This window comes from Pterocles gutturalis, unplaced genomic scaffold, assembly GCF_000699245.1.
Source record: "Pterocles gutturalis isolate BGI_N339 unplaced genomic scaffold, ASM69924v1 scaffold3285, whole genome shotgun sequence".
In the NCBI taxonomy this organism is placed as follows: Eukaryota; Metazoa; Chordata; class Aves; order Pterocliformes; family Pteroclidae; genus Pterocles; species Pterocles gutturalis.
Window position 1 is genome coordinate 44715 of NW_010137970.1, and position 14127 is coordinate 58841.

Genomic DNA, 14127 nt, shown 5'->3' on the forward strand with positions numbered 1-14127 from the left:
GAACGGTTTTCATGACTTGCTCAGCGCATCTGCAAGTGGCCATTTTCCCCATCACAGTTAGTGGCAATGTTTAACTATGAGGTTATCTGAGCATCTCCATTCTAGTGAAACTGCGTGCGGGCAAAAATACAGAGGCGAGGAGCACTGTGTTTATGATGACTTCTAAGAAGGAATCTCTAAAACACGAACTGCGTGCAGGCAAAAATACAGAGGTGAGGAGCACTGTGTTTACCATGACTTCTAAGAAGGAATCTCTAAAACACCAGTTGTACTGGAAGTGATTGTTTTTTTCTACTTCAAAGTTATGCAGCCTAATTTTCTGCTCCTATGTAGCCATTCCTTTTCCTGCAGTGTTCCTGTTCTGTTTCATTACAAAGAGGAGAAACATTTTTCTCCAGAGTTCCCAATCCAGCACATTACAGGAGTGCAGCTCTCCAAAGATACTGTAATCTGACAGCGGTAGCAATTTGGCCACTGTAGCAAAGGCAGACTGCAAGAATTTTCTGAATCCCCGAAGCCTGTGCAGCCCTAGTTAAACCGCAAAAACAGCCAGGTGAAAGTTTTTTGAGTATATGGAGGCAAGCTACAAGTATCTGCATGGGCTGCAACGCCACCTTGAAATTACAAGGCAGAAAACAATTTTTGCAGTCATTTCTGGGAGAGGTTGGGGGACCAGGTTGCAGGGAAGAGTTTTGCTCTGATAGAATAAACCTTGAGCTGACAGTTGAAGGATGGGAGATCACCTTGAGGAACTTCAGAATAATCTCAAGGCTTTCAAACAGCCTCTGCTACCTGGATGCTCTAATTCTGGAGAGCATGGAACCTTTGCAAGTGAACAGTGGTAAAATCAAGTTTAAAAAAAAAAAAAAAAAAGAGAGAATTTTTAGAGTGTGTAGAACGTGAGAGCTATTTTAACTAAGTTTTTCTTACCTCAGAAGTCACACCTGTTTCCAGAAGAGATGCAACCACATAAGCTGTCAGAGAGATCTTGCCATGGATTCCACCCTGAAAGGCACCAAACACAAAACCACTGGATGAAACTAGAGAAAAGGACACTGTGTGCAATATTCATATTAGGCATAAGGAAACCGCATCACTTCATGCTTTGATAGTAACTTTAAAAATGCACCTATTGCATGAGTTTGGGTCCGTATAGTTTTTACCTGAATGTCCTTATTTAGTATCCTGCCCATAGCAGGAAAAGAACCATCTTCTTTCTGATGCTGGATGATCCAGTCTTTGGCAGCTGTTAGTTCTTTCGGGTCAATGAAAATAAACCCACGAGACTGTGCAAAGGACTTGAGGACAAAAGCTGTTAGCCTGTAAATACGAATTTATCATCTTTACTGAGAAAACAAATTCAGAATGAAGTATCAGTAAAGGGAAAACAACATTCCTAGAAGCACAAATTTTAAAAATCTTGCTGGGGAAACACTAAATATTGTTAAAAAAATAATGGTGCAGAAAAGCACCTGAACACTGTCCAATCTTCTGGATAAGAGCAGGATCAAGGGTCAAATTAAATGGAAAAGTATAACTGAAGATATATTTGTCTTAGTTATGACACGCTCTGAAATTCAGTTCCCTTTTTATCGGTGCTTATCTGCTACCCAAATTATTTAAGCTTTTAAATGGAGAATCAATATCCTTATAAATGTGGTATTATTTGTAATGAAAAGAGAGGAGTAATTTTTCCACTTTTTTTACTTAAAAAAAAATAATAAAAAAAAAAGAAATCCAGACCCACTGCTAAGGACTGAAGCTGTGTTAGACTTTATACAGGATTAAGACTTTAGAAAAGCAACAGAAGTGTTTTTGGAATTCTAAACCTCTGACATGCAACAAGTGTGAACTCTGGCCAGCTCTGCAAGATTGAATCATTCCTTTTACAAGCCTCCGAGGAATGGGAGGGTAGAAGGCATGCTGCCTGGCAGGGGATTTTTCAAGTGTTAAGTAATTCTGTGTCACCATATTTTACATCTAGGGACTGGGAGATGCCAGATCTGAGATAAAAGTTTACTATCTTAGAAACAGTGAGGCAGCAGCATCATAGAAGTGGTACTTCCCCTCAGATGAGTTCATGAAGAAAATCAGTTTAAAGCAAAATACAGAGCAGATGGAGAAGCCAAATGACAGCACAAGCAAATGAATGAAGACAACCATCTACTACATCCGAGACATTATAGTCAACTAACACGCTAATGTGATATAACGTACAACCTAGAGGCCATGGTTTCCTAAGGGGGACATTATGAGATGAGCTGATTTCTCAGTGTCATAATTTCTGGTTCTCATATTGTTAGACTCTGATAGGTCCTGCTCTTCAATTTTCAGGGCATAAATCCCTACTGTTCCATTTATATCCCCAGGAGGGGATATAAAGCACTTGGGACAAAGACTTCTTTGCGGGGTTTTGGGTTGGTTTTGGTGGGGTTTTTTTTGTTTTTTTTTCCTCTTTTCCTACCCTGGTAGAAGGCTCTGCCACTCCTAGAGAGAGCAAGTTTCTCTGTACATGCTTCAGACGAAGCTCCATTCCCTCTGGGAATTAGGTGCTTCAATGCCCCCCGTATATTGCTGCTCAGATTCCAGTAGACAAGTATGATCCTCAGTTATACCTTCTGTGCCTAAAGCCTGGACATATTAGTAGATATGACCGTCTTAACCACCCCTGAGTCTTGAGACAACTCCAATACACCTACTAGTGTAGTAGGGACACTCAGCAGCACTGAAACAGTAAGTCATTGAGTATTATTTCTGTTCTCTACTGTGTGCGATACTATGATGGAAGCTGGAAAATTATTCTTTTTTCTTTGCCAATTGTGTATTTTTCCCATTTAGCAAACACTGATTTTTTTAACTCGGTTTTAAATAGCAACTCACCACATACTCCCCGAGGAATCCCTTTCGCCAAAAGCACTGTATGAACCATCTTGCCTCTTGTAGGTCAGCTGGCGCTGGTAGCCTGGAAGTCACAAAAGAATTGGGGGAGTCCAAAATCCTCACACAGAGAAAAACAAGTACGTAAAGTGAATGAAGACTCAGACCATCTGGCACTAGTGCAAGGGAATCTGCTGCCCACGGCAACCTCTTATTTTGCTGAGAGTGATAGAGCCAGCCCTGCGTACGTACGCCGTAGCTTATTCAGAAATCCATTCAGGCTAACATCCGTGAGACCACAACTCCTGCATTTTGGCCAGTAGAAATGTTAAAAATGTGATACCCCTCTCTAAAGATGCAACATTAAAAGGAAGACTTTTTTACTTAAGCATACAGCCATTCTCCTTCCATTTCACTGAAAGAATCATGCAGACAAGAACTTTTTTCCTTTAATGATACAACTGGATTCGGGCTTTTCTCCAAAGCTGCTTTTTGGGACAACTTAATGTACCATGAACAATAACAGCTGTGATCTTAACGTATACAAACACTTCCTTGCTACTGGTGCTGTCTTCTAAGGCTTGTTTTAGACAACAAGTATTAACAAGTTTAATGCTGAAGATAAGATGCTCTACCAGAATGTCTTTTGAGATTGAAAATACAGACAGTCAAAATGGTCAAACTTGTTTGTCTTATAACTGTGAACTGCCCGTCCCAGTAAAGCACTCCGAGCCTCTACACTGAGGAATACAGAATACACACTTGGATAAAGCTGGGATCAAACCCTTCAGAACGGGTATTTCCGATACAGAGATATGTCAAACCTGAAAGAAGATTGTGACATTCAGAGCTTAATTCTCTGACACACGAATAAACATTTTATTCCACGCTCCGTGACATTTTTACAGGAATGGATTACTTTTTCATTTCTGGAGGCAAAGTTTCTCTGTTGACCTCTCCAGATACAGGCAGCTCCACAATTTCTGAGCATGGGCTGCCCGTGCTTCCTGCACTTTTTCCTGTTGCTCTGTAGCCTTCCAATGCTCACAGGGGATGCAGATAGAATGATTTCAAAAAATGGGAGGAACAAAGCTCTAGAGATTAATGATGCTCTTGTAGTAAAAACATCTTTGTCTGGGGGTTTTGGGATATATAAAAGCATGTGGCAGAAAGCATAAGTAACAGTATTATTTTTTTTTTCTTCCTCCAAACAAGAGGTGTTGCATTAGATCACTTTTCTTCTACAGAGGCCTCAGATACAATTTACTACTGAGCACTTCCTCCCAAAGTTGTTCCCGAGCATTCATTTCCAGCGTGTTAGATGGACAAATGGAGTACTAGTGTTTTTGTATCAGTCTTATAATTTTCTCTGTTCTTTTATTCGAATGTTAATTTTGACTTGACTTATGCTTCATTGCTCTTACATTCATTCTTCTTTGCTTGCTAGGTTGACAGTGGCACAGAATTTATGTCTTGCTCTTCTGAAATCTTCTGTTTTCTAAACACTCCTCTAGACGCTTGGACTCACCGGAGAGGTTCACCTTTCTAGTTCTCACCTGCTCACCCGCTTTTGTAGAATGGCATTGTGGGAAAGTAAAAAAGTCATTGACTAGTTTAGCTCAGGCCACTTCTAAAGATTAGGGAATATATGGGAATTGTTTGGTATCAGCACTTTCTATGATGGATGACTCGGTGATTAAAAAGTTTTCTGGCCAAAAAAAGTCACAAAAGCCTTCTAGAGTGAGCAAACAGACTTTTCCATCTAAACCTTACTTGGCAGGGCTCCAATAAACACAGAAAAGTTTAAAACTCTTGAGGATTTCTTCTGTAAGGGTTAATTAGCAGGCAGAGTTTGGAGCCAAAAACCTGGAAGGTTTGCAGATTCATAAAAAGAAACAAAAGCAAATGATATTGCAAAGGAAAAACTGACCCGGACTATTAAAAAAATTCCCTTTCTCTTACTGCTATCAGCAAGCACAAAAAATTACAAGTGAAATGACCGCAGCCAGGCAAAGGAAGCAGCATGGGGCTTCTGCTGCTGAATACAAGAAATATATTACATATTACATTTTATATTTATATTTTCAGAGGAGAACCACCTAATCCTGTCACCTCTGATTTCATGACATGACTATTGTCTGACTCATACACAAGACAGCTTTGTCCCTTTGGGTCATTCTTGTTTTTAATCATCTCCAAATTCTTACTTGTCCTGAGATTTGTATTTAATTAAACTATTTTTCACGTGCCTATTCCCAAACAAACGCTGAGAAAAACGGTGTATAAAAATATATACGATAAACTGCCTAAGAACAAATTAAAAAAATAATCAATAAGCATGTAAGCTAGGAGTAATAGATGGGAAGCACAGGCTACATATCAAGGGAAAACATCTTGCTGTCAAAATCTTGTTAACCTGGGAGATTATCCTGCAAGAAATGATGAATCCTCATGACTTGGGAGACTCTTGATTAGAAAGGACAATGTGATAGTAGTAAAACTCTCTTATAAAACTTACAAGCCTTTTCTGTTTCTATAAATTTTAAGTGTAATGAGTTACCTTGAACAAGGTAATCAGTAGCTTCACTCTCCACCTCATGACTGAGTTGTTTGGTTTTCTGCAGATATTTCAGGACAAAAACATTAGGAGCAAAATGGATCATGTTCTGCTCCCCACATCCAAATGGTAATCGCAAAAGATTGTCCAAGTTGTTCAATGTAGGACCCATCACATCCCCTGTTTGAAAAAGAGGCGATATGTTCAGTATCAAGGAATTGTGCTCTACTTCCTTTTGATGTCTTACAGTTAAAAATCCCCCGACTACACTGATTTCTACACAGTACAGTTTATTTAAGCTGGCTATAAGTTGGAAGTCCTTCAAATGGTAAGTCTTAGCCCTTCAAGATCTTGCTGGAATAAAGAAATCTCACGTTTCAGAGTTTGAGTATCCATGACTCCCCAATTTAGACTACTGGTTTAGAACACAATTAGCACAATTTGTGATTATGGTGATTATGAAATGAATACTATGGATTCTAACAGCCAGTGCAAAGCCCTCAGGTGGTATCAACTTTAAGTCACTGTCAACTCAAACAGGGCTCCAATAGGTGACCAAAAAAACCCCAAAACAATTATTTGTTCCAGAATTAAGCAGCATATACCTTTGCCTATGACTCTCTTATCTGGTCTGCATTAGTCAAATACTGGTCAGAAGCAAGTAACAGCTGGAGTATCTCTTCATATTTGATAACTACTTATACTTAGTGATACCTCCTCGTAATTGATACCTATTATTGAAGCCGTAGCTCTTTCTGATCCTGGAATTATGTTGTGAGGAACTCCAAGAGTAAATGCTTCATTGTGATTTTCATCAGTCTCTTCTTTTCTCCAAATTTTAAACTCTCCCATTGACCCCCAGCCTGTGGAAAAGCCAATGTACTTCACCTCAAGCTGTCTGGGGACTGTCCACTCCACAATAACAGACTCATTTAGCATGCGAGTACCATGGCCGACCTGGAAGGAACAAAAAACCATGCAGTTCCAAGAACCCACACAGAGGAAGTCAGTCTGCCACGTGTCCTTGGACCTAGTAACTTATGTGTGCATCAGAGAACATTGGAGATGGACCAGAACCTTGCTCTTTCCCACCCACAAAACAATCCAAGGAAGTTTAATGAGAATTCTACAGGCTTGACCTCCAAGGCTTTCAGCCCACTTAGCACTAAAAACACCAAGGCTGAAGTCCTGAGAACATAACGTGGCAAGTAGATATGTTCTGACTAAAACAACCTGATCAAGACTTAATGTAGAAAAAGCAACAGGAGCGAAGCTTTCACCTTTCACAAGCCTAATGAAAACCTGCCATATGTGTGCCCAAACTCCATTTAAGAAAGCAAGCCTTCCAGACCATTACATTGATAAATTCACTACCTGGATAATTCCATTCTTCCAGCTGATCCAGAAGCTGCGGAATTCATCCCAGGAGAGGATACCAGCTGTGTCCCGGCTGACCACCGGCTCCCCCATTTTGCTTACGGAAATCCATGTTTTAGTATTTTGTTGTCCCCCAATAACAATCTCAGTCATCTCTGCCATGTCGTGCGGACCAGAGGACAAGGCCAGGTGAGCGTCATTGTGTGCTTTCACAGCGATGTCAAAGTGTGTCATCTGGGCAGGCTTCTGCATGTATTGGTACTCATATTTGTTAGGTGTAGAAATGTGTATTTTCTCTAGTCAGAAAAATAATGGAATGTTGTAAGAATTAGAGCTTAGCTCACACACTTCAAAAATAACCCACAGCTAACAGCTACAATTTAAACAAACAGACCTTTCCCAAGTACATGTTCTTTTTTCCAGCTTCTCTTAAACAAACCATAAAAGCATATGCGGGTGTTTTTTCCCATCTTCTATTTATACCCCCTTCCAATATAGAAGATCTTTCAATTCAAACTGCTCAGCTGGGTTTCTTATGAAGTCTGTAAGTGATTTTTCAGTTCTAATCTAGTGGTCAAAAGCATCTCTGTTTAGCTAGCGGAGCCAACTTTGAGCTATCCAAATCTCAGGCAGAAAGGACATACTGATTCCAGAGCTGAATTTTAAAACATCAACTGAAAATATAGTACAGTCACAGTTACTGTCCACAGTGCTGAATACTTAAACTGTTTCATAAAGTAACGGAATTTAATTGCCATTTCCAGAAATCACTTGGGCAGTTAGAGCAAATTCATAATTAGCCAGCCCGGTAAGAAAGACTCTTTATTCAAAAGTTCTTCCTACACACCATAACTCATCAATCATACAGAAATGGAAACAAAGAGTTTTTTTAATTTTTTTTTTCCATGAGATGAAGCCACATGTTTCTATTTATAACTAAATCAAACAAACTTAATATCTCATTTGAATCATGAACTTACCATTTGGGCAGAAGAACACACTATAGGTGTATTCTCTGGACAGTCCCTCTGGCTATATAAAGACAGAAATCCATACATAAAAATACAGTGCTTGGATTAGCAGTAACAGGAATTCAGTTTTACTTACAAAATACAGAAATAAAATTCTGCTGTACAGTGTTTTACATCAATTATAGAAAAGTTATTACACTGCATTCTGTTAGCTAGAGATACGCTAACTGCTACCAGTGGATCAGCAGATTTCTTAGATTAACAGAGCAGGCTTATCCAACAGAATTTCTATCCCTTTTTCCTCTGAACAGTATTGAAGATCCACCACAATGAACCCAGAATCAAGTGGGCTCTCTGTACACGTACCACTAAAATGGAATATTTCCAATCATGTAAACAGACCATAAATCAACTTATCACAACCCATTCACATTTGATTACCTAAAAACTTTCATGATTTGCCCAAGCATTTATAATCTTTATTTATAATATTTTTCTGAGTTATCACAAATTCATATTTTCTTACCTCAATAATAACACTACTGCGAACATAATCCACTCCCACTGGGGTCCTTTTGTCCATATGATTGTCCTCTGAGTGCTTGCCATTCTTTAAGGGCTGCATCCCATCCTGACAGCAATTAGTTCCACCATAAGCAAAAGCTTTTGCTAAGAAACAGAAGAGAAAAGAAGCAGAGATTTTGAGACAGAGGAAGATCTTCAGGAGTTCAAGTGAAGATCTGAACTAATTGAATACAGTTGATTAACAATACATCACATGTTTTTTAATTACAGCTCTCTTCTATTACCTTTAGTCTGTATTTGAACAGTCACATCTAAAACTGGACAGTATTTGGCCAGTCACAGGGCACCAGAGAAGTTCTTTCCTAGTTTCCAGGGCTGCACAATTTTTACTGGGATTATTTCCTTGAAAGATGTATAGAAATTGTTGTTATTCTCTTACTGAAAGATTTCCACTTGCCTCTTCAGGAAGATGTAACAGGTCCAAAACCTTACATGACCACATATCACACAACAATAAAACGGATGACTAGGGAATCTCCTGGAATTTGTCCTTACAGACCCTTCAGTGCATTACATCTACAGAATCTGTTTCTAAGAAACAAATGAGGTTGAAGAGCTAAATTGGCAGAAAGTGGAATGAGCGATTCCACTTTGGGATATTAAGGAAATAAGAATTTTCTTCTGAAAAAGGTATAAAAAGAAACACTTGTAAAACTCCTTCAAGCAGCAAGCTATTTTTATTTCTATACTACCAGTGATGTTGCTCAGTCCAAGCTCATTGAAGGACAAAACGACAGAGGTGGGTTTAGCTTCCCCAGGGGCAACGCACTTCTTTCTTGTCAGATGGTGTTTCCCGGGATGCCCAACAAACTTTATGCCTTTTGGAACAGAAATCTTCACGTGGACCTGTGAAAATGTTTGAATGCCATTTATTGCAAATTGCAGCTGTAAAACCAACCGATATAGGTGAAAAATCTGAAATCCACAAAATGTTTCATAAAATCATACTATGCACGGATTATTCATTCTTCAAACCTTCTAATAATATATTTGTCCAACAGCATTACTTGCAGGTCAGCAGTTCTACAAGTAGTTCAGAATGATACTGCTGGAGCTGGACAGATAATGAGCTCGAGAAGAAAACATCTAGGGAGACAGGATTTCTTGAAACAAAAACAAAACCCCACAACATTCTTTCCAGCAGCTTTCTGATTAAGAAGGAAATTCTTCCCTGTGGTTCAGCATAAGCTTCCTAATTGTCTTCTCTACATTTTTTAACATTTGTATTTCTGAAGTATTGCAAGACACTTCAGACTACTACAGTTGTTTCAAGCTAAAAGTCAATAAAGCAGGAATATTTATTCATGCTGAAAACCAATATTTTTATCTTGGTTCAAAGCATTTATTCTGAGCTTATCACTGTGTTATCCCTATTCCTTATCTACAGTGACCTGTAGACCACTTAGGAAATTTTGATGATTAAACAGAATTTAGCAATATGAATCAAGAGGGTTGTTACCTCTACGCAGACAGCTAAGTAATTGTAGACAGTCAATGGGATTTTGGTCTGTTCTCCCCGGATGACGTGGTACGGCAAGGTGAAATCAATGAAGAAAGGTTTAAACGTCTTCAGTTCCATTTGCCTGGCAATGCCCAGCCCCTTCTCTTCAGACAGACCCACAGCTTCGGTTATCCACGTAGTGATGGAGTCTGGCACTTCCACACGCAGCTGGGCTTCTCCCGACGTATTACTACCAGGGAGAACAGGGAATAACTTGGGTTGATCAGATTAATGAAATGCTTCTGAATGAAGCTAAAGGACACAGAGCCAAACTTAAAACATAGCATCACTGTCTGCTTTGAACAACAGCTTATAAAAGGCTCAATGTTTTCTACCACGTTTGAGATCTATGCACATTTATCAGGAGCAAAACAGCAAATAGTTGTTTCTGCAAAACATCGCCTAACATACCAATTCTTACTGGATTAAAAGCTTTCCAGGCATTTGCAGCCTCATTATAGAGTCACTTTTCTTAGAGGCTAATGCCTGCACTAAGTCAGAAAAAAAAAAAAAGAAAGAAAGAAAAGAAAGAATCCTAAGCTAAGGTCTTGGATAAAAACAGTTCAGCAATAATTTATTTAACAGCTAGTGAAATAAAAGTGATTTTTGTTGGAACCCACTGTCCTTGTATACATTGTCACGTTGCAGACTCTGCCTGAACATAAGGGCAAATGAGTAATTTTCCAGACACCAAGTTCAGCAACTGCTTGTCCAGAGGAGTGTATTTTGATTCAGAAACATTTTGGTTGGTTGGTTTTTGGAATGCCTGACTCAGAAAACTTCCAAAAAATATCATTTTCTTCCAACGAGGATTGAAACTAATTATTAAAAATCAATTTCTATTCTGAGCTTTACTGTGCATGCCGCAACAGGACATCATAAACCTGGTATCCTCTTCCATGCTTTATAATCATAGAAATGCAATTTTGCTCTGCAGACTTTGCTGTTTCCCTCCTGCAAAGAAGCTTTGGCCTTGCCTGGAACAGAAAACATTTCCTCCAAAGCAAGAACAAAAGCTATTTCATGGCTCAACTGGCAGGATGATTGGTGCAGTTATGAGTACACCCTAAGGTTGTTTTCTCTCGAGTTCTTATTTATTCCCCAGAGCTTGATACACATGCTGCTAGCTCTGTAATCTCTTGAGAGCAACGTGCATCTTAGTTGGCATGGAAAACGAAAACGCAAGATCTTCAGAAGAAGCTCTGTGAGTCTAACGCTGCAATACTGCCCGATTCATATCCAGGACAAACTGAGGAATTGCACTTCCACTGCTTTCAGCTGCCAGTTATTCTCATTTTAGGCACCAATGAAGCATCTTTATTTTCAATGGCTTGTCATTCTCAGTGAGCCTAAGCTATTCTAACTGTCAGTAACTAGGCAGCATATCGCGTACTGGTCTGTGTATTTATATTGCAGTAGGAAAGGGATTCAAACAAATAGTTTGATAAAAAACTGTTGATCATTATGCCTTTGAATAGCCATGCTAGGATCAGCCAGCCTCCAAGCCCTCTGGCCAGTGAACGTGGTTCCCCAGCTCAAACTACAGAGTGGAGAGTTGGGAAATGCACTGGGCTTGACAGCACCTAGTTATTTTAACTTCTTTTAAGGTCACTAGTTTCTTAGTATTTAGGTCTTCATCCTGACTACAGTTAGGAAGCTGGTACCTGCAATAAACTTCAGCCCTGAAGAGTGAGGAGAAGGGTGTCCCAGCTCCAGAACTGGCAGTATTCCAGTCTGTTTAACCGGACAATTTGTTGCAGCTGATGTTCTTTCCACTGGGATTTCAGCCCATAACCAGCATTAACATTATTTTCACACATGAGGGCACTTACTCTTCTGGGCGGGGGGCCAAAGTACACACATATTTCCAGCCATTAGACCCTCCAGCCAGGCTCTAGGAATTTTTAGAATTGGTTTGGGAAGTTGACATTAGGCTTTTGTTTCTTTCTTGAGGATTGTATATTATCATTATAAATGGTAAAAAAAAAAATAAAATCTTCCTGTTCAAGAGAGTGGAAACCAAGGAATGCTCAACTCTGCTGTTTCTAATGAAGCGAGGTGGAGAAAATGCAATCTGCAACTTTTTTATTCTACACTCTCCCACTTACAATTAACTGCCCCAGCTTGCTGAGGCCCAAATGGGCACTTCTGGAATTCTTTGTGTATATCTACAAAGCATATTTCATGCTCAATTGAACAGATTTGAATACACTTGCTACAAGTTCCTGTCAAATCTAATTTATAATCCTTTGTTGAGAATGAAGTTTACTTGCAAACCTGGAGAAGCCTTTTAATAATTGCTTCAAATTATCCTAGATGTTCTGGGATGTGATGCGCTGCTTCTGGGAGAGAATAGTTATCTGTTACGATTTATTAGGCAGTAAATTAAGGTTTGGGGGAGATGCCCTTGCATCAGCTGAAAGAAAAAGAAGTACTCTGTGCAATTTAAAAAGTGATCAATACAGAACACTCACCAGGGCATAGCTAGGCTACACCAACATTTCCAGAAGCAGCTATCCGAACGTGAATCCAGACCCAACTCATCCCCACTGCAAAGGGAAACTGGCACTTCTGAGGGGATGGGCTTCCCTCTTGACGGGGAGCTCTAGCAAGATCTCCCATTCCCCTTCGCTCTCTTAAGTGGTACATAGAATTCTGGTGCATACGAAAACTTTAGCACAGAGCTAGAAGGTTTTAAGAGAGTTTTGTTTTCTACAGTTGAAGAGGAAACAACCGTCTGGATACAGTGAAGGGAATTCCCTGTTAATACCTGACATTGAGGCAGTGCCAAATCCACGTTTCAGGAAAGAAGGTTCTTTTCCTCTTCTCTGCTCTGCTAAAATAAGAAATAAGTCCTTGGTAATTAATTATTTTAATAAGATGATTTTATCAGTAACTGATAAATCTGTGTTATCACCTGAATGCAGCTCACATGACCAACCAAAACTCTCGCTAGCACAGAATCATTAAAAAGTGAAGATGGGTGTATCATTCGTAACACAAGTTACATAGTCTTCCACAATGATCCCATTGTGCACACACACATCCAAATTTTTTCACTAAATGAAACCAAAGAGAGCATATAGAGCGTGTGACTTCCCATGATATCACGATTCAGCCTCACTAATAGCAGTTACTACAATCACTACTTCACATTCCCCTCCATTTCTTCTCTTGGAATTGTCTTGATCTCTAGTATTTTCATAATTCATTCCATTTTTCTACCTGTGAAGCTTCATTATCTTTTTCTTACCTAACCTCTAAAACGTACTCTGCTAAGAGAGGCCACCAAGTGGTTCAGAACACAAAGGGAAGGCACATCCTCAGTTTCCAGAATTAGTGACAGTACTTCATTACTTTTTTTTCCTGCAGTCCCTCGTTTTATTTGACCACCAGCTGAATGGTCAAATAATGAGCAATGAGCAACTCTGCAAAACAAGGGCTAGCTTGCAGATATTGAGAAGCAGCAACTAATTCATAAAAAGAGATATGCAAAGAGTTTCAAATGATCCTTTTGAAGAATATTACTTTGCATTTTTTCAGAATTAGTTTAAACTTAACAAAGTAAAGCAATTTCCTGGGGGCATGGAGGTAGGAAACAGCTGAGAATATATAAAAAAAACCAAACAAACAAACATAGACAATATGCACTGCAACAAAAATGTTACCTTGGTGCTATTTTAGAATGCATTGTAGCCACCAACGTCCCCGTATGTGGCTGGAAAGCTGGGACAGCCTCATCTGTGTACATGCCTCCATTCTGTCTGTGGTTTAAGCTGACTATATCAGTCATTACAACCAAGCCAGTTTCCTAGACAATAAAATGAAGACCACAAAACAAAAACCAGCAAGGAAAAAAAAAAAAAAAGAATTAAACATGTACCAATAGAAACCTTTCTAAATAGGATCCCCAACCCTATTCCAACATTTATGGGGTAAAATTCAATTGAAACTTGAGGACTTTTTTAAAAACTTTATATAAAAATGACTGTTAATATGAAAATATGTAGGCACTTTATAAGCAGAGGTTTTATGTGAAAGCTCTTGTTTGCTTTGAAAATGCATTTAAACCAGTATCTAACATTACTGGGCATGTGTAACTGTCAGGCAGCTACAGGTGAAAAATTATTACACATATTTTTCCCCTAGAATATTACACTACAGCTTTTTACCCTTCCTAAAAGTTTCCAGTGTGTTCTGCTACAGTTAGCAGGCAGCTCTCACATCAGACATCACCAATTCTGTACTCCCAGGAATGC

General features: G+C 39.2%; 1 protein-coding gene across 1 annotated transcript in view; it reads right to left on the reverse strand.

Moving 5' to 3' along the window:
- Positions 1-14127, reverse strand: part of CPAMD8 (C3 and PZP-like, alpha-2-macroglobulin domain containing 8) — a 46422-nt gene that overhangs the window by 20694 nt on the left and 11601 nt on the right. The window contains exons 17-28 of the mRNA XM_010082775.1: positions 13537-13679; positions 12639-12704; positions 9827-10058; positions 9060-9213; positions 8309-8451; positions 7792-7843; positions 6809-7107; positions 6166-6391; positions 5438-5614; positions 2881-2962; positions 1164-1320; positions 931-1005 (exon numbers count right to left, since the gene is read on the reverse strand). Of these exons, the coding sequence (XP_010081077.1) occupies positions 931-1005; positions 1164-1320; positions 2881-2962; positions 5438-5614; positions 6166-6391; positions 6809-7107; positions 7792-7843; positions 8309-8451; positions 9060-9213; positions 9827-10058; positions 12639-12704; positions 13537-13679 (1806 nt within the window). The remainder of the gene's footprint in view (positions 1-930; positions 1006-1163; positions 1321-2880; positions 2963-5437; positions 5615-6165; positions 6392-6808; positions 7108-7791; positions 7844-8308; positions 8452-9059; positions 9214-9826; positions 10059-12638; positions 12705-13536; positions 13680-14127) is intronic.